At 40.3% G+C, this 23621-nt stretch overlaps 1 protein-coding gene across 1 annotated transcript; it reads right to left on the bottom strand.

Moving 5' to 3' along the window:
- Positions 1–1410: 1410 nt before the first annotated feature.
- Positions 1411–17853, bottom strand: cpa6 (carboxypeptidase A6). Its single transcript, XM_075452304.1, has 11 exons — positions 17508–17853; positions 14851–14926; positions 9218–9342; positions 7808–7922; positions 7328–7429; positions 7154–7258; positions 4894–5004; positions 4400–4490; positions 2760–2962; positions 2544–2628; positions 1411–2332 (listed from the first exon to the last, which is right to left on the bottom strand). Exons 1-11 carry the CDS (start codon positions 17705–17707, stop codon positions 2118–2120), a joined length of 1428 nt encoding a protein of 475 aa, XP_075308419.1. The 5' UTR covers positions 17708–17853; the 3' UTR covers positions 1411–2117.
- Positions 17854–23621: the final 5768 nt, after the last annotated feature.

Here is a 23621-nt window from a genome sequence, read left to right as displayed (position 1 = left end):
AAAAAAAAAACAGAGAAAGTTACAGTTTTTACCAAGTCACAGCCAAAACTGTAAATTGGAGAGACATCTAATAAACTTCACAGTCACACGTTTAAACTGAACCTGCTCTCGAAGAGTTTCAGTTTTCTGGACTGATGCAACAGCCATGAAGCATAACAACTTCTGGCATCTTAGCAGCAGTTGCATTGATATTACAAATACAGTCAGATACATCTCAAGGGAGCTCTGAAGTAGAAAATGTTTTGTGGTGGTAGATCTCACCCATTCTTTACTTTCTTTGAAACGATAATTGAACACTTTGATCTTGAACAGTAATTGGCGGGACTGTTCTCCAGAGATGTGGGGTGGACTTATGTGACTTGGACTCAAATCAGACTTCAACCACACATATGACGTCTTTAGACTTGACTGACTCAAAAGAGGTGGTCTTTAGCAGCAATGAATTGAGATTTTATTTAAACTTGAGACCTTACACCAACCTCAGAGTTTATTATTCAAAGGTGCAACACAAATCTGTTCAAGTCTGAATCGGTTTCATTCTCTGTAAGCCGACAAAGCCCTAAGATCCCCAATAGTATCCAGTCAAGATGCAGGAGACAGAATTTTTTTAAGAGATTTTTAAATTCAAACCAATGTTCCTCTGTTGTACAGAGCCATTGCATTTGGTGAAGAGCATATTTGGACTTGAAACCCAAAGTTAGTAACTTGGGGCTTGACCTGACAGTTGTTTGTCTTGATTTGGGAGGACGCAGACCTGCAAAGAAGCAACTGAGTCCTGACATTGCTGTTCAGAATTGTCAGGCTACGTGAAAAATCTCCACAAAGCTTTATGAAAGATGAACAAACTGCTTCATCTGTTATGATAGCTTTTCTTGTTTCATCTGATCATCACTTTGCTCAATGCCTCCCGCCACCTGTAACTGTGCATACCTGTAAGTTTGATATCGCCACACTGCCCCTTATAGCCTTGAGTAACATTTAGCAGAGTCTCAGCCCAAATGCATCCAAAAAATCTGGCGGTTTGACAACACGGATTTGGCAGTTGTGGGCGGCATAGTTCACTTTCACTTTGGACTATCTCGCATGTCAGTTCCACTGTTTTATGAATCCATGAACAAGAGCCGAGCTGAAGAATCCTCAGCCTGGCTATGAGATAGAGTTAAAAATGGAGATAAAAAAAGGGTTTGCGAGTTAGTCATTAAAATGTCCCTTGTCTAAAATGTTTACTATCAAACATGGCTACAGACTTGAGGACTAAAATTATGACACGTCACCCTATTCCTGAGAACTGGGAATTACTTATTTCTAGTGATGCCAGTTGTTGCAAGAGACCCAAAAAAATAACCCACGTATAGCATAAAAAGTGGAGTAAATGGAAAAGTGGAAAAAATGTTAAAAAAAACAAACATCTACTGTTATAAAACATTTATTCAAGTCAGAATGAATGCATTTATGAAAATCTCATATCAAGTACATAACCTATCACAAGTAAACATTTCTGACACCATCATTAATCCATACCTGAGTAATGACACAGTAAGCTACTGAGGGGACAAGTTATTCTTTCTACATTCCACTCCGAACCGAATGAAAGAGAAAAAAATAAACCATTCTAGCAAAATATCTATTTGTATGTCATGTAGTAGCATGTTATGTACAAGAGCTTTGCAGTAATAAAGGCATTCTTATGTCGTATCATGGCTGAACAGCTAAACTGGCACTTGGTAACATTGATTTGACAAACAGAAGTAAGTAAAGAAAGAAAGACTGAAGACAAAGTTTTAAAAAAATCAAACAGCTTATCTTTGTGACACATTTTTGGAAGACATTAAAATATTTGCTATTTCTTTACAGACAAAAAAGTGCCGCTGTATCTTGGCAAGTGCTTACATGGCCACCAATCACTGTAGAATAAAAATGAAAGTATGTAAACAGCCTGAACCCACCACTGTCATTTCTTATCAGAAATGGAAGAATAATGTGAACAAACCTTCAAAAAAACCAAAAAAACAATCCTATTCACCCTTTGACTGTCCTTTTCAGCTCTTCACCTGATAACATCAGAAAAGAATATGAAGTCTCACAAGATAACAGCGTGAGCTGTTGGGTTACTCGGTTCATATATATGGAAATCTGTTCCTGTCGGTGTCACACTTCTTCAGCAGACCTGATGCGATGGCTTTCACAGCTCTCATGGTCTCAGTGCAGGTGGGGTTGATCAGCGATTCGGGCAGGAGGAAACCAAAGTATCCTGTATCCCTCAGCTCAAATGCAAAGGCATAGGGGATCCCATTCCTGTAGGCCCAGTCGATAGAGCTACCAGAGGTAACATCTGTATGAGCGAAAAAAACCCAAAAACAAATCAAAAACAAGGGAAGAAAAAGCGTAATACTTGTACAATAAGCAGGTCTGGTTTGAAGCAGGATTCAATCATTCAGTGTATGATTAGAAAACTTTCTAACATGAATAAGAACTAATTCACTTGTTTGCATGGGGTATGAAACAGCCACACAAAATTTGACAGCTGTGATTTGATAACTCACAAAGGGTCGTGGAAGCAGGTCCATATCTATACCTCACTCCGTAGGCAGAATACAAAGCTGACACTGCGTTTTGAGCTGCTGCTTCCTGGAGAGTGAAATCCCAAACACATCAGTGACATACACCTGAATGCCTTCATGAAGTTCAGTCATAAGATGAAACCAAAGCACGGATCTGAATATCCGTATTTATTAATTATACACCGGTGAATGTCTTACCACACAGTCGAAGTTGGGGATCGTGGCATACTTGTAGGAGTACGGGTAAAGCAGCATCTGTGCGTATGCGTGGATGGATATGTATGCTTTCATGCGCTTCTTATGCTTGCGGAGGAACTTGGCGACGGCTTTGACTTCCGGTTCAGATTCAGGGAAGGGGCCACAATAGGTGTCGTCGCATGGATGAGAGGAGGCACCCTCATCTGCGTAAGGAAAGAGGAAGCAGAGGCTACTTTCACATCATCTCATCGCACTAGAACGGGTCCAACGACAGGTCGGGATTCACAAATCAATATTTGGGAAACTGGATATGAAAGAAGGAAATCACTGTCAAAGCAGCAACAACAGGACGTGTAAAGAGACATGCAGCAATATTGTGGCGTAAAAGTAATACAGCAGTGGAATGAAGTCGCCGCAGTGATATTAAAACACCACACGTCAGCATCAGTGAGGTTCTTTAAGGCTTTATAAGCAAACTGAGTTCCCTGCCAAGACCAAAAGAGCACACAGAAAAAATCTTAACCTTAATTTCTCATGCTAATAGAGCAAAAATGACATTTTTAATAACATGCAGAAAAAAACAAAGTGTGATACGGCTTGCACTGTTTTCTCCACAAAGGAAGTGTTTACTGTCCGTCTGTCTGCGAGTAGGATTAGAGAATAAAAACAACTTAGGATGCTTTTTCTGTTTCTTTTTCTTCAGTCAGATCATACTATCACAAGGCCCAAGGCTAAGAATTGTCAGTGTATTATGTCAAGATTGGACTGCTGGTATTGGCAGTGGCTCAATGAGCCCTTAAAGCTCTTCTAGTCTCAAAGATGTCTCCCTCCACAATTAGGCATCTTGTAGAATAATATCTGAAGTCAGGTGAGCATCCTGATTATTGACACTTGACTTGAAATGGTTCCCTTTTTCTGAGCAGTTATTGTCCAGTTTACAGTCACATGAGAAATATATTTAGAACTGTAAATATACTTAGAAACATAGCTTTGAATAGTAGAAGAAATTTGATTGTCAGTATTATAAAATGATAATCATGGAATGCGGTCAGGCTGAAATGTATCCCTGGGTTTGTTCAACTGATTCATACATAGTAGCTTCCTATTACTAACATGTTAAATTAGGTCTTACTTCTGTAATAATTGCACATTTCTTCTGCCCTCTTCTTCTTCTTCTGTTTTGCAGGCATTTTTTGTGAACTGTGCGATGAATTTGGTAATATTCTTGGGCTCACATACACCGTGTAACTGCGTGTTACATGTTCTTCTCCTTATTCTTTGTGTGTGTTTTACAATTACAAAACACATGTGAAAAGGATTTGTGGACCCTTTAGGATGTCTGTGTCCTCACTCACACTGTGTTCTTTGAAGAAAAGTTCTTCATTAGACACACAGATGTTTAGCTGTGAACTCACTGTATGTTCTCTTTAATCTTACTCATCTCCTATTAACCTCTACATGTCTGTACTATGGAGTGATGAAGATTCGGAGGATATCCCCCACTCACCACCAACCACTCGTGTCTCCATACACTTTATCCATAGTTTAGAAGTTACCCTGCCAAGTTGCGGGCTGTGTGTGAGGCCATTTACTGGATGTGAAGTTTGGCTGATTATTCTTATATATTTCAAAACACTCACCGCACCATTTCACCTTCCAGTTTCTGTTAGCGTCCACTCCTCTGCAGTGGAACTTGTGGATTTTTGACCGAGTCTTCCTCCAGAACCGATCCTGCAGGAAAAATAAAGGCACTTTCTGTCAAACTCAGCGACTTTTCTGATGTCACCAAAATAATCTATCAGGAACTCATTCTGGTCACACGAGCTTTGAGTGGGTTCCTGTTCAAAAATAGGCGTTATTTCTCATCATGCATTGTTTCCTCAGAAGCAAATATACACAAAGATAAGACCTGTGCAACCACAATTTTCTCTCTCTGCTATATTTTTTTCCCCTTATGCAAATATTTTCCGTTTACTGCTTTGAAAATGTCCCAACATCTGTGGGCAGAAACAACATGTGTTCATATCTTGGAGTATCAAGATACTGTCAGAGAATGTCAAAAACTAGCTTCATCTCCCCTTCAGAAAGAAAGAAAAAAGAAAAGTACAACGAGGCAGAGAAAAAGCCACAGCACCGTGTTCCAGCTGAAACGATACCCATCCACATTGAAGACGGGCATGATGTAGAAGCTGAGCTGGTTGAGGAGTCGTGTCATCACAGAATCATGCTGGTACGAGCCGATGGCCTGTAATTTTGAAACAGTGTCATTATGTGCCATACCAAACTGGCAACGACAAGTTCAGGTTATATAATACAGTTACATTTTATTGATATTTTTTTGTTTGTAGTAAATGTAATCTTATACTGTTGTATGAATGCACATGTACAGCAGGTTAATACTCTCTCTACAAATGGGGATTGGAGTTAGGTTGTCTGGGCACTGGGCTAATACAGCTTATACCTACTGTTTAATCAGACCTAGGCCAAGGTTATTGTGCTTAGGTCTTAAACAAAGGTGGTAGCCTGACCTCCAGTGGCCTACCTGAGTTACTACAGCACAGTCAAGATACATTCCAGCTCGTGTGTTTGAACATGATTTCCTTTTGTCATTGGTCAAATTATTTCTCTTGTGTATCTATCATTTTTAATTCTATATGTCAGGCTGTTTCTGATTTCCTTCTGCCATTTGCTTTTCACTCCCTCCCCACCGCCTGCTACTATCTCCTTGTTTCTCCCCCTGTTGGATTATGGAGATCTGCTATTCATGAATACTTTGGCCCAGCATTTGAAAAAAATTGGATACTGTGTATCACTGTGCTCTGCGTTTTATGACTGATTGCAGCTATGGTGCACATCACTGTGCTTTGTATGCTACAGCAAATTGTCCGTCTCTATCTGACCGCAGACTCTCTCTCTTTTTTTTTTTTATCTATAAATACATTCTTGGACTTCTTCCTATATATATATATATATATATATATATATATATATATGCTCACTTCTGTGCAGGAACTCCAGCCATTATGGTCTGCGCTCTCAGGACAATATTTTGATGGAGGTCCCAAAAGTCAGAACTGAATTGGGTAAAAAGGCCTTTCAATTTTCTGCCCCTGCTACCTGGAATAATGTGCAAAAGGATTTAAAACTGTCATTTCTTACAACTTTGGTGGAATTCAAGTCTATTTTAAAGGACAGCGACATTAGCTTACTTGGCTCCTGTGATTGCCCTAATGTTTAATGCTGTGTGATATCGCCAGGGTATTTTTCATGAAATGCGAAACTGTTGTTTATGTGTTTGTGTATTTTTGTGTTGTTTGTTTTACGCTGCTGTCTTGGCCAGGTCACTCCTGGAAAAGAGGTTTTAATCTCAATGATTCCCCCACCCCGGGTAAATAAAAGATACAACTACTGAGACCATAACAAAAAACTGACCGCGCGGTTTGCCCCTTTTTGCATTTCACCACTTTGTGTCTCTTGTCTTGTTCATTCTCTTGCTTGTGACCCAGACATCAGCCTCAGCAAAACATCTTGAATAATGTCTCAATCTCTAAAATGCATCTGGAGGAAGTCTGCTGAAGAAGTTCTGACCAAGGAGCCATGGAAATCTGTTCCAGACCACATATCTAACTGACATCAGTTTTAAATGAATGCTCCTAAGTAAGAAAATCTAATTTTGTTAAATGCCTGTTACTTTAACTTCTCTCCCCTCGTGTCTCTTCCTCATCTCTTTTGTTCCTGTCTCAGGTGGGAGGGAATGCGGTGTAAGGAGAGGAGGTGAGCGAGGACTCCAGAATGTACATGGTCAGAAATTGAAAGCGGTACTTGAAAGCTACAAAATGCACAGGTGCTTTTTAGAGGTGCATAACAAAGCTTGTTCCCCATGTTTCTGAAAGGTTTCTCAGCACTTGTCGTACATTTTGAAAGTACCCATCAACTGACACACCTGCATATCAGGCAGAAGGAATTGTTTGAAATAACCCTTTGAATTTTCTGAAAGACTTTTCTTCAATTCTGTTAACTTTCTACCCCTCGTGCGCTGTGTTGCGAAGCTCACTCATCTGGAATATAACGAGTACAAAATGAGCTATTAAAAGTTCTTGCAGTCAGTGTCTGGCTCTGGTTTGGCCCTCACTTCAGAGGGTATTAACTGAGACTAAAATGGCGGGATGGAACTTGTGTAAATATCTGGGCCAACATCTCAACTATAAAGGACATTCTTAAGTATTTGCATAACTGTGTATGAAAAGTTGAGCAGATGCTTGTATTTTGTGAAAGACCTCATATATCACCGATTTTGCACTGCAGGGAAACCATTCAGGTGACCAGCAAGATGTTTGTTCCTGCTAAAGCGTATCTCACACATGCAATGACATGGTACTATAAAACAGGACTACCTCTTTGACAAACCACTGGCAGAAGGCAGGTCCTATCCACTCTCTGGCGTGAACGCCACAGTCGATCCACACGGCTTTCTTCTGCGGACGACTTCTCTTTCCTAGCTGACAGGACACAAACGCTGTCAGTTTTAGAAAAGGACAAGAATGTGTTCCTCGTGTCCTCTTTCCTACCTGAAGCACATAAAGACGTCTTCCTTCATACGACTTCCCAATGGAGAACATAGATATCAGGTCGGGATGGGTTCTGTTCATTTCAAACATCCAGTTCTGGATCTTAGGGGTAGAAGATAATTAGGACAGTGGCTGTCATCAACAGACGTGTTTGTGCAGGTATACAGAGATGCATGAGACAGTGATGCAGAGGACAAATCCCGCAGGATTTAAGATTTGTCCTCTGAGGGCTGCTGTTTCATAGGGCCTGACGTATTTATGAACAGACACCCTGATCAGCTTGAGCAAATAAGCTCATAAAGGCTGCGAATCGTCTTGGGTGGAGTCTCTGTCTTTGTGTGAGACAGCAAGGCTTGAAAGACACCTGCGCAAGGGAGTCATCTATAATTGGAGAGCAGCTTTTAGGGGAACTTTGCTCATTGTGTAGATGCTTTAGATTAGACAGCAGAGGAGTAGGAAGCTGGTGGGCTTTACATTTACCTCTTCCAGAGAGTGGTAAACCTCGTAGTCATACTGAGACTCTGACCTCCGCTTGCGTGAGGAGCGATAACCCGTCTGCTTTTCAATTTCTTTCTGTAGATTGGAGATAAATACCCTGTGTGAAGAAGAGACAGGGAGACGGACAAACATGATGCATATGATAGCGAACCACTGCAACATCCACATTACTATCATTTGAACATCAAAGTAGAGTCAATGACCATACAAAGAGACATGTATGTTCAAGTGCCCAACCTCTGGTGAAATGCCCTTTTCTGATCGTTTTATTTGATGTAAACCTATTAGTAAAGCCTTTAATTACAATTTTAAAAGCAACTCAAAATCTTTTTAAATCCCTCTATTTCAAATGTTGGATGTTTTCGCAGCGGCTTTCAGCGAATGTCGTCAAGACAACTTTGTTGACTTAATTTGACCAGAGCGGTGTACTTGTTCTCTCTCTAACTGTGCAGGCAAAACATTTACAGATGATTTTTTTTTTTCGCCGAACAATTATTTTCAGATTTCTGTTTATTATAATACCATTCAGTTTTAGGTGAATAGAATAAAGTTTTGGGATGAGGTATGAAAAGGTGGATTAGATAATCTCTTATAATAATGTTGACTCATTCGTAACACTAATCAAAGCCAGTTTTCCGCATCAGCGCTCGACATGTTTGACGGCAGAAAAAATCAAATTCACACCTAAATTTCAGTATTATGATTCTTATCTGTGTAATGACTTGTCTCATATCTGATCAGACCCTTTTCTTCTTCACTTCAAACCCCGAACACACACAGATGATGTCATATTTTGCCAGGAGTCATGAATACAGACTGAACTACACTTGTCCCTCCTACTCTCTTTCATTACACTTTTCTGTACATGCCAGCAGTTCACTAACTATAAAATTGTTTTGATGCTCCATTCCCTAAAATTATCCATTACCCATCAAAGGTTGTCAACTGCAGAGTAAAACCTTGTTGAAAAATACAAAGTGAGTCCACACAAACCCTCCTCTCCTCCTCAAGGCTGAGGTTTCTCCCTAAGGACTGAGATGACAATGAAAGTCTTTCTAGCTGTGGTTGCTTTGATTAAAACTCCATCATTTCAACGCTAATTTTCATGAGGGATGGTGTAGACAGATGAAAGAGTTGCTTTGTGGAGCAGATAGGAAGAAGGGCTCTGATGTTCTGTTGCACTGTGTTTGCATGTGTCCCAGCTTTGAGGCAGCATGAAGGCTTTTAGATGCCAAGTTACGGCCAACTCGGCATGTGATGATCATATTTCATGTCTGGGGAAAGCTGGATCATTGCAACAGCTGCCGGAAAGCAGATGTGTGTCAGGTTGTGGAAACTCTGTTCGGATAATGTATGAGAGGAAGTATGCATACGAGCCATCTCTGTACTTACCTATAATCAATTCTTTCCTGCTTCAAGCGTGTATGCAAACCCTGTGTGTCATTGCGTTTCACATGAACGTCCACGGTGGCATTTTGGTGGATTAGAGAAGCACGGTTGGGCTGCCAAAAGTCCACCTGAAGCGGCACAATTAAAATGTTATATTAAAGGTTACAGTGATACACAGGTAGGAGTGATAAAGATCCTCAGGATGACATCCTGCTGCCACTGTGAAAATGCTTCATCCAACTAAAGTAATCAAATAGAAATGTCAGATACGGTTCAACAGCAACAAAAAATAATCAACATTAAATAGCTGATGTTTCAAAATATGTCATGACTTTACGAAAAGGTGATTCATAACAAGCCGATACTGATCCATACAAAAGACCTGCTCTCATGCAGGCACACAACAAATTAAACAAACAAATAATAATTAAGGCAAAGCTACAGAATGATTAGAACTATAAAATATCTTATGCAGACTCCCTCAGGATATATGAAACTAATTCAAACTCTGACGTTACCGAATCTAAGGCATAAATCAGGACATCTGACAACATCGAGCACCAGTAACATATGTGTGCTCTTTTTTGCTCCGATGTGAATAATGCATACCACACGGCACGGCACCGCAAAGACAAAACTGGAATCACTTTGGGGCTTAGTAAGAAGATGCTAGGGCGATCCATTAATGACAAGCTTCAAAAACACTTCAAGTGTGGGAACATGCACCAGGGACTAGTTTTACAATAACATTTAGAACTGTTTAGCAGACTTTTGTATCCTTGAAAGTGACACAGCTCGACGGTAACAGCATAAGGTAGAGCTGCAAAGTGTTGGGCACTCCCACATGTGTGAAAAGATGTGTGACGAGCATTTTTAGACGCACTGTTCTGAACGGCTGCTTTTTCCCATGGATTTCTGCACTCGTGTCATGAGATGCACTAAGTTGATAAGTAACTTCTAAGTAACACACACAAAATATTATTACATACTTTGTCGAGAAGACAACCTACAACATGCACTCTAAGTGTAATGACTATAAAAGATAACCTCGGTAAGCTAAAATCGTTTAAAAAAAAGGATAGTAATGAGGTGAATCAGTGGGGTAATGACCTGATGATAATGGGTAAGTATAGACAGATGTTTTCATTGTATTACAAACATGTATGAGCTAGCAGTTAAAATTACATCTCACAAGTCAAAATGTGATGACTTTTCATCTTATTATAATGCTCTTGATGCGTCAAACCTTTCCCTTTGTCTCAAGGTAATATTGTAAAAGTGTTTCATTGTGTGACTTGCTACCCGCAAACACTGACTTCAATAATAACATGCTATTAATGTTAAGTAACTGACTTGGAAAATATCTTATCATCAAGAGTAAAACTGTTTGAAATAGCCTCACACATTTGGTGATAATGAGTAAAACTGTTTAGGTAAAACTGAGACAGTTTAACATTCCTCCAGTAAGTGATGAAGTGAATCTGGGAATGTTAATCACTCTACAGCAGTAATGGGACTAAACCCAATAGCAATCCCTGATGGATGACTACTCCTTAGCTTTCTTCTTTCCTGTGTGACCTTGAATTTGCAAAAACGAACCCGTGAGTCTGCAGAGTTATCAGGATGGGATTGTTGGAGGCTCTACGCGCCAACTCATACAGACGGCCCACTGGACAAACACGCTTTCCAGCCAAATAAACATAGACATCATGTGATAGCACCATAAAATAACAGAGATGGCGAGTCACAGAAGAAAGAAGAAGCAAGCAAGAAAGCCTTTTTAAGCAAACGAGGAGGCACCGATCTACAAATGACACACAAAAGGAGTACTGTAAATCCACAGCATCAGCATTTGCATACGTTGAACGTCTTCAGCTGGCTTTCATTTGTTGCATGGGGGCAGACACATGCAGGCTGGCACACATGCTTGTTAATGTGTCAATTGGTTTAATAGTTTACAGAATGCATACCAGATTTATTTTACTTTGTTTGGAGCCGGATCGAAAACCCTCAGCTGGAATGTTTGGTGCCCTCGAGTATAAACGACTCTCTACTGCTGCACTTTTATGGTGTTTCCAAATGGTTAAGTACCCCAAATGTTTGAGCGCCTGCTCCTCTGTTAGCAAAACAAATCCAAAACACATATGCCAAAAGGGCACTTAAACATGCCTCATCAGATTATACAACTTCTCAAGTTAACAGTTTATAGCTCTATTTATGAGCCCTGAAGATGTAGTATTTGTCTGCTTTATAAAGTTTTTTGTTTATGCATCTGTTTATGCAGGGTAGTGATGAATAATTGAATTTGCGTTTTTTTGTTTGATCTGGTACGGGTGTGGGCAGAACAGGAAAGTAAAAAGTTATAGTTCAATAAAAAGAGGCTGGCTTTTCATGGGGGCAGATGGGGTGACGCTGCATCTCAGTGTTTGGGAGTCAAGTAAATGAAAACAAGTTGGTCAAAGTAGGTGAAATAAAAGAAAATGTCTGTCTGTTTCCAATTCCTGAGCCAAAACAAATAAACCGATCCGCAAACAACCTTTGCAGAAAACATTCTTTCGAGAAAGAGGCGCGCGTGAACTTAATAAAGGAAATATCTTTGACTTTTATTTTCAAAAACATGTGTTGCTCGGTTTAAATGCGATCAACATTTCTCTGCAGCAGCTGACAGGACACAAGGAAGTAACAATGCTTTCCTGAAAAAAAAAAAAGCGTTGAAACTAGAAGAAAGAAGAAAATTTGTTACCAGTACATTAGTTTGAAAGATGGGGGTCAGGGTTAGCTTTAACAAAACATCTATGCACCCAGAAAGGCCATCTCTGCTTTAGGTAAAGCCACTGGAAGCTTCTATTTGATTCAGTTTATTGACAACAACGAAAGAAAGTCTCCCTCGTCATATTCTTTTACCCCTAAATTCAGCAGGGTTTTCGAATTTGAGTTTGAATGCAAGTCTTAAACAAAGGTGCAGATTATTCCACGTTCAGGGCGCACTGTCAGGAATGAATTTTCCCTCAACTCTGTGAAAGCCTGAGCGTGGCAGAGCACATCTGATGAGGCTAGAGCGACAACAAAGTCACATACAATGCTTTTGTATTCGAGCAGCCAATGATGTCCAAACCCACCAACCCGTCATAAAGAAAACAGTTTAAAACAGTTTCATGGTGTCATTATAAGTCTTTGCATTTGCAATGAGAGGTAAGGATGCATGGGACAATGAATTGAACACAATTGAACCACAAGTAAATGAACACTCAGTCAGTCAGTGCAGAACAGCAGAAAACTTATCTCTTAGCATAAAACAGGCTCCACCTGGCGCCGCACAATCACTGGCACCATGAGGGCAGTGGATTGCTGAATTTGAAGACAGACGGGTGGGTGTGTGAAGTGGCGCTCGGCTACCTGAGGGAACGTTTGGGTTGAAATAACCTGCAGAGGAAACCTGAATCAAGGAGCACTGTCCTTTGTAACGCAGGCTTCAAGCAATAAAGTGACAGTTCTGTGCAGGTTATAATGCCGAAAAGATTTTGGATGGCTTTGCAAAGTATGTTGCTCCAAAAACTGTCCATAAATTTCTGAGAATTTGTGAAAAATGAAATGTGACAGACGCATATTCTATTACCCTTTGTAAACAGCTTGTAACATTCTGGTATATACTGTAAACCTGCATTAAATTTGCAGTTAGATGACATCCCTCTCATCTCATCTAATCAGAAATAGAGAAATACACCGTTAAAATGAAGTAGTGTCTATAGTATCTCACACAGTTAAATAATAATGTTATTTTACAGTAAAATTGTTTGCAATGCAGGATCATGCGTCCAGATTCCCCTTAAATATCTGCGTACAGTTTCTGTGGCTGACACTTTCTTCAGTCTTATTTCAATAACATCACACTCACATTTACTTCTGTCAAAAACACACAACTTTCCCAGCACCGGAGCATTTTTATTGGGAACGATCCACCCACCACGAGGTATTTGGAGCAGCAGAGGTAAAAGCCTTCATGGGGGTCGAAAAGTTAGGGCAAAATAAAACGATTTTTTGTAAATTAAAACAAACAAAAACAAAAAATCTGTTATTCTGTTTATGATGGGTCTGACACTTGATTCACCTGCATTCTTTAGTGTACAGCAATTGACGTCATTCTTGGCCTGAAGCTGACAATTTTGACTCTGGTACAATGGAGGCATGGCAGCGTGACAAAGTTACTGAGAACACACGTCCGCAGCTGTCCAAACAGTAGCTGCTGCTGCTGCTGCTGCCTCAGTTGGTTGTGCAGGACCATGTTCGAGCTCATGCATCCAGCTCATGCCAAATCCTGATCAGAGGCCTGTCATAAACATTTACTGAGTCCTCTGTTGACCTTGGCCTTGTCCTCTCCCTTTTCCTGAAGCTGTACAGATAACTTACATATTGTGTGCATAAAAATCAAAAACCAAGTGGTCTGCCGAAGGGACAGGTTTTCTTTGAATACTGAGGTTCCCCGAAACGCTCCTTGAATGTTTCAAATACTTGGATTTTTGCGTGTTTATTTAATCAACTACCTGTTGAGTTGTTATTTCTGCAAGCTTGACTTAAATCTTTTCACTGAAACTGTTGTGGAAATAGCAACCACGTATTGACTCAGCTGATTTGTACAATTACTTCTCAGAACTCGGCCTCCCTTTTCCCCTATAATTAATAGCAGATAATAATTCCTTCCAGGAATAATTTAAGAATATTGTTGCGTAGACCAGTAAGATAAACCGCAAGATACTGATAAAATCTGACACCCCCCCGAAGCCATCACACAAAAAATACACAAAGTCTTCTTTTCTGAAAAGATACAATTACAAGCATGGCTGTTAAGCCCCTGCTCACCTAAGAAAAGGAATGGCTTGTTAAACAGACTTTTGAATTTGATCTGTAATTTCTGGAAATGATCCCAGGAGTCACAAACATAATAGATCTATAAATCACTTGTTCACCCACCCACTGTTGAAAAAATTGTTTCCACTCTCTTTCATAATGCAGTTCGTGCTTTACAAACAGTCTATGCCGGTGTATTAGTAAACTGAAACACTGTTGCTGCTGACACCGATGGATAATTGTTTCCAAATGAGTTTGGGAAAGGAGGAGAGGTCTTCGTGTCTTCTGGGGGTTCCCACATAATTTCAGTATCTTTGAAACACATGTTCGAATAGTTTGGTAATTGTCAAGCACTCGTCAATATTATGAAGAACTCCACCCCCCCCCGCGTGTTCCTCTTGGGGTTTCTCTTTGAAACGGTTACCGAGTGTAATCACACAAGGAATGTCCACTGACTGTGACAGATGTCTGTTTTGTCTTTCACTGTCCCTACAGCATGTTCACATCACCAACATCGAGACTCCACTGCTGGTGGGGTCTGCCATCCAAGTAACATAGAACGATATCTTAGGGTCTTATAGTGCATTGGCAAGGTTGAATAATAGCAGATACTACAATTCTAACACACAATTGAAAACCAACAGAATAGAATAAGTTTCCAACAAAAGATTGAGAGAAGAACGTTCAACAAAAATGGCTGTGATTTGGATCACGCATGAATAAACAGCAACACCTCATATGAAAAAATGTCAGCATGAATGTGTTAAGTGTGAGACAAAAAAAGTGCTGACCTTCATCTGTCCCAGAATTTTCCTCAGGGCTCCGACCTCCTCGTAATTACTTGGAGTGATCCTGAAGACTTGATCGCTGTGGAAACAACACAACTCTTCTAAGTGTCGGGTTACAACTGGAATCAAAATGCCCCGGAGGTTTTTTTTTTGCAGCACTTAAGTCCACTTTGATCCACTATGAGTGCCCTTCCTTTCAAAAACATCTGGAGCACGGAGTCAGGGAATGAAACTGTCTTTTGTGCCAACTGAAGGTGACACTTATAATAGTAGATGTAAGATGGTGAAATGGGTGGTTCCGCTTTCAGAGTCCTATAGATGACAGGGTCAACCTCGAGCCAAACAATCTGTCTGAGACATCATTATAGGATTATATTTCCAGCTCTGCAGGTAGCACCTGGAACAGGTTTCTGGCAGATACAGTAGCAGCAGCTGTTTACAATTTCATGCTGTAACTCCAAACATCGACTAGTGTGATTATATGTCAAACAGCTACGGCAAATATTATGCGTCTCTTTCTTATCTTGAATAAATAAACAATTATGATTTAGTTCAATATGTTTGCCAAGCTCCAGATCCAACTTAATGCATTGTTTTCCATCCTGTGAATCTGTATTGTCAGGTAGAAACAAAGCTTCTTTATTCAGAGGCACCATAAAGTGAAAGATGAGACCTTCCACAGTGTGTTTGGTTATATAAACCCATAGATAATTGTTTTATGGTAAGTTTTATCTTGTGGAAATGTTTGGGTAAGGTGAAGCTTGAAACGAAACTCAGATAAAAAAAGGGACTTTTTGCTGATTCTTGGATCTTTTTTCAGTTTCTCTAAAACAAGAATGAAGAATTATTTCCTTTATGTCAATGGTAGAAAAAAGGGAACTGATTTGCAACAGAATACATCAGTGAAATTAGATATAATTCATTGAAAAAAAATAAAAAATCAAACCTCACCAGGTAATTGAAACAAAAATCGTAAGAAGAGGCGCTTGACAGTGGTTAACTCACTCAGCAAATCGCATCTCTTATCTTGCATTGCAGCAAAACAAAGGTGCTTTCTCTCCGCATCATGAGTCTGATGTAGTGTTGCTTTCATGCTACAAATAAGACATTTATGGGACTGACCTTAAAGCTGACATGCTGGCAATAATTCATTATGTGGTCTTAATGATAGCCTCTTTCATTCTGCACGGTTAGCTACCACATTATACATGTGTCCACTGTCTTGTTGAGCATCTTCCTTTTGCGTATTGCACTTCATTTCAAATAGCTTTTTATAGTCTGTAACACAGGAAGCTGGGCCCCGTTAAACAAAGGTGGCAGTGGGCTGTTCTGAAGTTTAGGGAACAAAAGGGTCGAGGTGTCCCACATGAGTGGCTGCCTCGTTTCAGTGACCAAAGCACACTGCGAAAAAATACCCCATTTCCATGGCGGCAGATCAAATAGAAGATGGACAATGACTAGATTTTGGGTTATATGGCCTACCTATTCTCAATCAGGCTTTAAGTAGCTGGACTTCAGGGCTGTGCTACAGCACTTGGCATCCCAGAGCTCTACAGTCTAAATCGAACATTGAACATTTCTTCAACTGTTTGTGATAAGATGACATGTTGGCCCTCTCAAAGGCATTTTGCTTTGGATTTTTCAGATAAAGCTGTCTTTAAGATGTCAGTCTGCTGATTCTCACTGCAGGACGCTCCACTGTGATTGAATTTAAGACAGTCTGGTGCTTAGAAGCTAACTCTCAGTCTTGTTTTGATACTTTATTATACAGGAGTGCACTCAGTATTTCTTCATTCAGCATTTACTAACATCAAGATTCTTGTTTTTTAATCAGTCATAAGACATTATTTGAAGATTATTATATTACTTGTGATGAACATCCACGCATCACATCTGTGCACACGTGCACAGTGTTGCCTTTTCAGACCTTTTGCCTCGAAAGTGTGAAGCGGTTTTTGGAGTATGAATGCAGTTTGAAAGAGAAAAGGAGGGAGTTTCCAGCAGTGATGGTCTCCATCTGCCCCTGCCAAACTACATCAAAGGGTCTCTTGAACAGACCATAAATATCTTTACATGCCCTGCTTTCTACATGTTTACTCAGATTACTCCACAGGTGGATGCAGCTGGGGTCCCCAGACTGCAGAATTTCACATCCAAGGGCAAATTTTGAACTCTTTTAGATCTGAAGTGGCATAGTTTACTCCTCATCCAGCCACATAAACTGGCAAGACAAGACCTCTGACAAAGAAATCACAAAAAGTGGCTTTTTTTGTAATCATACAAACACAAGGCCACACAAAGAGAGCTTGCGGCAGCTGCATTCAATGGCTCAAATGTTGAGACCGCAGTTGACTCAAGCATCCTCTGTGCTGCCCGTGTGAAACAAAATATGACAGATACAGTCTTATCCAAATGCCATCAGACAACAAGAGTCTGGAGTCTGAAGAAAATATAAACTACAAGCGTGATATTATGTCTTGGCAAGAAATCTGTCCGGAAAACGATGTTGTTTACAAAGACTTTCTTTGTTAAGGCTCCCCAGTCAACATGAGATAAAAGTCTACAGACAGTTTGTGATAAGCGCTTGTTCCTGCGCTTTTCCTCTAATCCCATCCCGCTTTTCTCTAGAAGTCCCACAAATGGATGAGAGGGGCACTCACCCTGCGTAGCGGTTGTTGTAGAGATACGCTCCGACGGGACATAGCACGTTACTGCAGATTATCACACACGCCAGTAAAACGGAGGCGCGAAAAGCTCTCTTATGGTCAAGAGTCATCCTTGACCCGCACTTCAGAGACGGAAGATAGTTTTCAGGATGCAGGTCAACTACAAAGAGACACTTAACGGTCCAGCGCACCATCAGCACATCGGCGAAGTCATCGTGTCGCGTTGCACTCTCGTGTAGTTCTGCACAGAAGGTGCGCAAAGTCGATCAGCTGGCACCAATGGAAACATATACCACCCCTGTTGGACCTCTGGAGGCTTTTTCAGGGTAGCAGCTCTTTTTAAAACGAGGAGGACCTGAGTCACGTGGGCTGGAAGTCTGTAACTAGACCTCTTTGTGGCGCGCCTTGTGCGCTCAGAGGAAAATGTGCGCACTCTTAGAACTGCATTTCGCGGCTCTCTTTACATTTGAGGTGATGCATAAGGAGGTGACAGACGTGCGCTTCATGTAACCAGAACAACAGGTTTTTTCTTCTGTGCCATCTGCAAATCTGGAGATACTGAGTGTCACATCCCACTGCTGAGTATCTGGTGGTCCACACGAATAACGCAGATCAGTATCTTTCAAAGGCGCCCAGCACACTGCTAGTATTGTTTTCCAGAATGTACTTCTGTCATATACTGACATTAGGAAGAATTCTGTTATTGTGCCATCCTATGGGTTAGTGCACCTTTTGCTGCAACTTGACAAGTCTAAATGACATGCAGTCAGTGGTGCAGAAAACAATAGGATAGCCTTGTCCATTTGGATTTTAAGTGTCCACTGAACTTCTGAATCTTTATATTATTTTTGTATTTTTGTTGTGTCATTACCAGCTACCAGCTCTGTCAGTGCCTTGGCGTGGATCCACCAGGAATTCCTCTTCGGTACTGCTGCTCCTCCTTTTGTTCCAGGCTTTTCGTGCCTTTTGATCCTCCACTTATCACCCAACACAGTGATTAAATGTCTAAGTCAACCGCCAGCATCTTTCTTTTGTGACTACACAGCAGCAGCACATTTTTCACATGCTTCTCTCCAGTGTCAACAGTGTGCCACCTGTTTTATGCCAATTACTGTACAACAGGACCCCAAACACACCCAGCTAACATTCGGCGCTCCCCTCCCCACCATTCAGAAAATTTGCACCACTGATACTCAAATTCAACATTGGCATAAATATCACAAGCTTCAGAATAAAAACCACCTTCTCTTTAAGATAGTCGGCTTTTTGTCTGCTTGCAGACATCAGTTAATCATGCTTCAGTTTCTTAAAAGTAGTTTAAGAATTTTTGTTTTGGCATCCTGCTACAGAGTTTTGAATTTAAGAAATTCTAAATGAAGTCCTGTGACATTTGGTATCAGCATATTGTGCCACCCTGCTGGCTTATAGGCTTACTGTGTTAGATAGATATCGAGATGTATCATATGAGAACGTTTCATTTCATGACAACTGCCATCAACCTGAACTTTCACTGAGGACATGATTCAGAAGTCCAGAACAACGGGAGACATGATTGCTTTCTTTGGCTCATGCTTTGGTTAAATTAGTTGGATTTTTATGGGCCCTTTATATCTGTGACTCAACTTGAGTCTCCGTGTTTTAGTTCCATGCGAGACGAAACCTCCAAATTATTCAGAGAGTGAACTTATTTAAATGCCATTAAAGAAAACCTTTCGAGTGAAAAGTTTAACCAAACCTTAAATTGAATGTTCTTTGGTTTAAAGTGGGTGGTTTTTCATAACATAAACCGTGAAGGTGAAGTGTGTCTCAGCAGCTCGACAGCTGCACACAGAGGCATATTCATAAAATGCTTGCTTAGCCTTCCATGTATATCATGTTTGGGGACTTGTAGGGAGAGCGAAAAACGCTGGCACATTAAGGTTATTACATTGGCTAGGCATTTAAGCGTAACATGTTGGGTACGGTGATGTACGGCACCGCCTGGAGTCAGTTGGATGTTGTTTTTAGTGCTCGGCCCTGCATTCCTGAGTGTGTGGCACTGCTCTGACTTTTGGGCTGTGGTCTACAGGGAGGATCAAGAACCAAGCATCTTTTTTAGAGCCAAATGTTCATTTCAACAATCTTACAGTGGCACCCAGGGCCAGTAAATCACCATTTTCCTCCCTGAGTCTCAGGCCTCCCTGAGGGGTGTGAAAGAGCTCTTTGACAGGCTCGCAGTCAGACAACAAGGTTGGCGCTGGTTTTGGAGTGGATGAGTGGGGTCTGGTTAAACTATGGGGCCTCTGCAGGATCCGACAGATCGAAGTTGACCCTGACCAGAGCTGTGAATGCATATCTTTGATCCTGTGGAGAGAAGTGAAATAGAGGCTTTGGCATGGGTTAAAGATGGAGCAGAGCCTAGAGAGGCAGCTCAAAGAGGGCCATCAGGCAGCCAGAAAAATTAGTCACCCACACATTGAATGAAGAATTTTGAAGATGACAACGACAAGGACTTTCAGTAAATAAATAAATCTGCAGTCGGCAAAACAAAGTGCTCCAGTCTCATCATGAGAAAGAAACATGAGAAAGTTTGGCTCTTACATCTGCAGCCCACAGATTTCCATCTTTGATTACAAAGCATGGAGACTTGCTTACAGTAATAGAAATCAGGGTGCATTACAGGGGATCTTGGCATCTGCTTATGCCAGCAGTTTTCTCTCGGTTGTTTGGACCATTGAACGAAACTATCTATATCCATTGTAGCATGTGTTTATGATCCTGATTAACCAACACAGATTTCTCCCTTGACTAATTTTCAGGAGAACTGAGAGGTTAAATTGTTCAGTTTTCATGAGAAAACATCTGAAGAATAGAATTTATTGTGCTTCAATGTTATTTTTGTCTTCCTGCACTATCATACAACCTTTCATGTTTACCTCACAAGCATCCTAAGTTTCCTCAAAAGTTTAAAGGATAAGACCGGTTTTTTGACATTGGGCCCTTGATTTCACATTATAACATGATGTTCTACTCACCCCTGCTTGTTGTTGAACATTTGGAGCTGTTCCTAAGATATTCGAGAGGCGTCTGGCTGCTCTCTTGAGATATTCGGCCATGAAACGGTTTCCTATGGGCAAGTTTATACAGGCACAAACTATGCTGTTTATAATTTATTAATTACTCTACACTAGCACTGATAACGTGGAGGTGCGTCGCTTACTTAAAAAAATCCGGGTTACTGTAATTTTGAATTTTTGTCGTAAAGTGGGTGTTACTGACGTCATCGTCGTGCTACTACCACAGACAGCCCACAGACCTGCTGCCTATTTATTCATTCGGCTAAAATTCAAAATTAGTAACCCGGATTTTTTTAAGTAAGCGACGCACCTCCACGTTATCAGTGCTAGTGTACAGTAATTAATAAATTATAAACAGCATAGTTTGTGCCTGTATAAACTTGCCCATAGGAAACCGTTTCATGGCCGAATATCTCAAGAGAGCAGCCAGACGCCTCGCGAATATCTTCGGAACAGCTCCAAATGACCAACAACAAGCAGGGGTGAGTAGAACATCATGTTATAATGTGAAATCAAGGGCCCAATGTCAAAAAACCGGTCTTATACTTTAAGTTCAAATGTAGACACTTTAGGTTTAACCTTTCAGATGTAATATGGAGGGAAAAAGGGGGGTTGTTTGAACATTTAGTGTCCTTGGAAATCTTATTTACTGCTAAATTCCCCGACCCAAGAAGATCAAATTATGGGGCCAGACTAAAGACGCACTCCACAAAAAAGAGACAGTGTGTAACTTACATTTGCTACAAACTGGACAGACTTAGAGATGACATATGCTTTATATCAACGATGTAGCACAGAGTGAGTGACAAATCTTAAACCGTGTTTTACCCCGCAGAGTCTAGATAAAATGAAGTTAGTTGAATATAAATATTTACCCCACTTCAGCTGAACTTCAATTCTCCTATGATTATTTGGTTCATTTGGTGAATTCTGGGAAAAGATGGGTCTGTATGGAAAATGCTAATTTAAGAAAATGAATGCAGGGATTTTTAGATTTACATGGACCAAAGTTATTCCATGTTTCATCTCAGCTTCATTTCACTATTAGTATAATTCAGTATTTGCCTTTAGGTTCTGCAACACATCCCAAAAAAAGCTGGGATGAGAGCAATTTAGACAGAGAGTAGAGGTTAAAAATAAGTTGTTTTATAAAACAGGCAATGTTAACAGGTGACTGTAATTACGACTCGGTACGACAACAGCACCACGAAAGGCTGAATGTTTTAGGTGCAAAAATGCTTTCAAGGAATTAGGAGGTCAGTGGTCAGAGGGGCAATGACGCAAGCCTAAATTGGACAACCCATGATCTGAGATTCCTCAAACTGCACTTCATCAAAACCGTCCTTCATCAACGGCTGATACAACCACATGGGCAAGGAATTGCTTTGTTAAAGCTTTGTAAAGTCCTACAATATGGAGTTTCAGTGACACAGATTCCACTTAAACTAATCAAAGTAGAGCTCTTAGGGAGAGGAGTTGATCTGTTTATTTATAGGTTTATATTTCAGATGAAGGCCACAAGGAAAATAATTCCTATCTACTATAAAGCATGGAGTAGGTTTAATCATGCTGTGGGGCTGTTTTGCTCTCTCTGGTACTGGAGGCATTGTGTCACGCCATGGGACTCTATGTTTTAAGTTTTATGTTTTAGGTTACATTTTGGTTTCAGTTCATGTCTTAGATTTTAGTTCTGCCATTGTTTTTCCCCTCACTTCCTTCACTCAGGTCATTAGTTTCATTCACGTCACCTGCACTCATTTTCATCAGCTGCACTCATCAGCTCCCCACAGTACTTAGGTTCCCTGTTTGCTTTCAGTTATTGTGAGATCCTTGCACCATGCATATGCACCTTCACGCCACGTCTAGTCTAGTCTAGTCTTTCGGAGTTAAATATTTATCCATGCCATGCTAAGTTGTTTGTTTTGCTCCTTGTCTTGTTAATGTTTTTTTTTTATTCCACAGTTTAGGTTTCTTTGTTAAACGGCTCAGCCGCGGCTTTTGTTTACCATTTTTTGTGAATAAATCCCAGTTTGCTTTCATCCTCAAAGTCTGCATCCGCGTCCTACCTCACTACCCCTTTACTGACACATTGAATATATAGGAAATTATGAATACAGAAGATTTTACAGTGAAATTTGTCTTTCAACAGGACAAAGACCTAAAGAACACACCTGCAGCACAGTGACTCGAGGAAAAACTGTTCTAATCTACCCAGTGACGAGTCCTAACCTGAATACAACTGAAAACAATTTGAAGAGAGCTGAAATCAGCTTTTGCAAAACAATTCTTTCAAACTCATAAGAGACTGTAAACCAAGCACTGAAGGAGATGCAAGTTTCTACTACATGAAAACTTTCTGTTGTTTAATATCTGACATTTTCTTTCTCTGATTGGACACAATTGTTTCATTAGTTGGTTGGCTCATTTCCGAAGCTCTTCAAAATGATGTGCGAAGAATTCAGAGCTGCCACTGCATCCAACTGGGACTTTACTGCTGAAGTCTGGACTTTTTGGAAACTAGAAAAACTGTGAAGCTTAGGAAAAAGTAAGTAAGTCATTAATGGTTTGAAAGCAATCATAACATTTTTTTTTTGCCGTAAATATCTGATAATTCCTATCCGTTTATAACTCCATAAGTATAAAAATAAATAAAAAAAAATCTCTCAAAGCCGGTAGAATGAATGTTTTTTTAAAAATATTACCACAGCAATAAAGAAATGTGCCTTGTTATATTTTCTAAAGTATTTCATTCAATCTTGCAATGATCTACTGGAGCCAGTTATTACTATATATTTTGTAACGGCTTCTTGAGCTTTTGTGATAAGCCCGTATTTGAAATAAATGAATAAATGAAAGTGTGTCCTCTGCTTTTAATTAACTCTGATCACGGAGGAAACAGAAACTGTGCAGTAAAAAGCGGGAAAAGCAGTTAAGCCAAAGAACTTGAAGAATAATGGATGCAGACAAGCAGGTCTGTGTTTGTAACATACCAGGACTTTATTACACCACTTATCTTGACCTCTTGTTGCGCACCATTGCAATATGAACCGGT

The sequence above is a fragment of the Odontesthes bonariensis genome, chromosome 20 (genome assembly GCF_027942865.1).
Source record: "Odontesthes bonariensis isolate fOdoBon6 chromosome 20, fOdoBon6.hap1, whole genome shotgun sequence".
NCBI classification, from domain to species: domain Eukaryota; kingdom Metazoa; phylum Chordata; class Actinopteri; order Atheriniformes; family Atherinopsidae; genus Odontesthes; species Odontesthes bonariensis.
The sequence above is the reverse complement of the archived record's forward strand: the minus strand, read 5'-3'. Positions and strand labels throughout refer to the sequence as shown.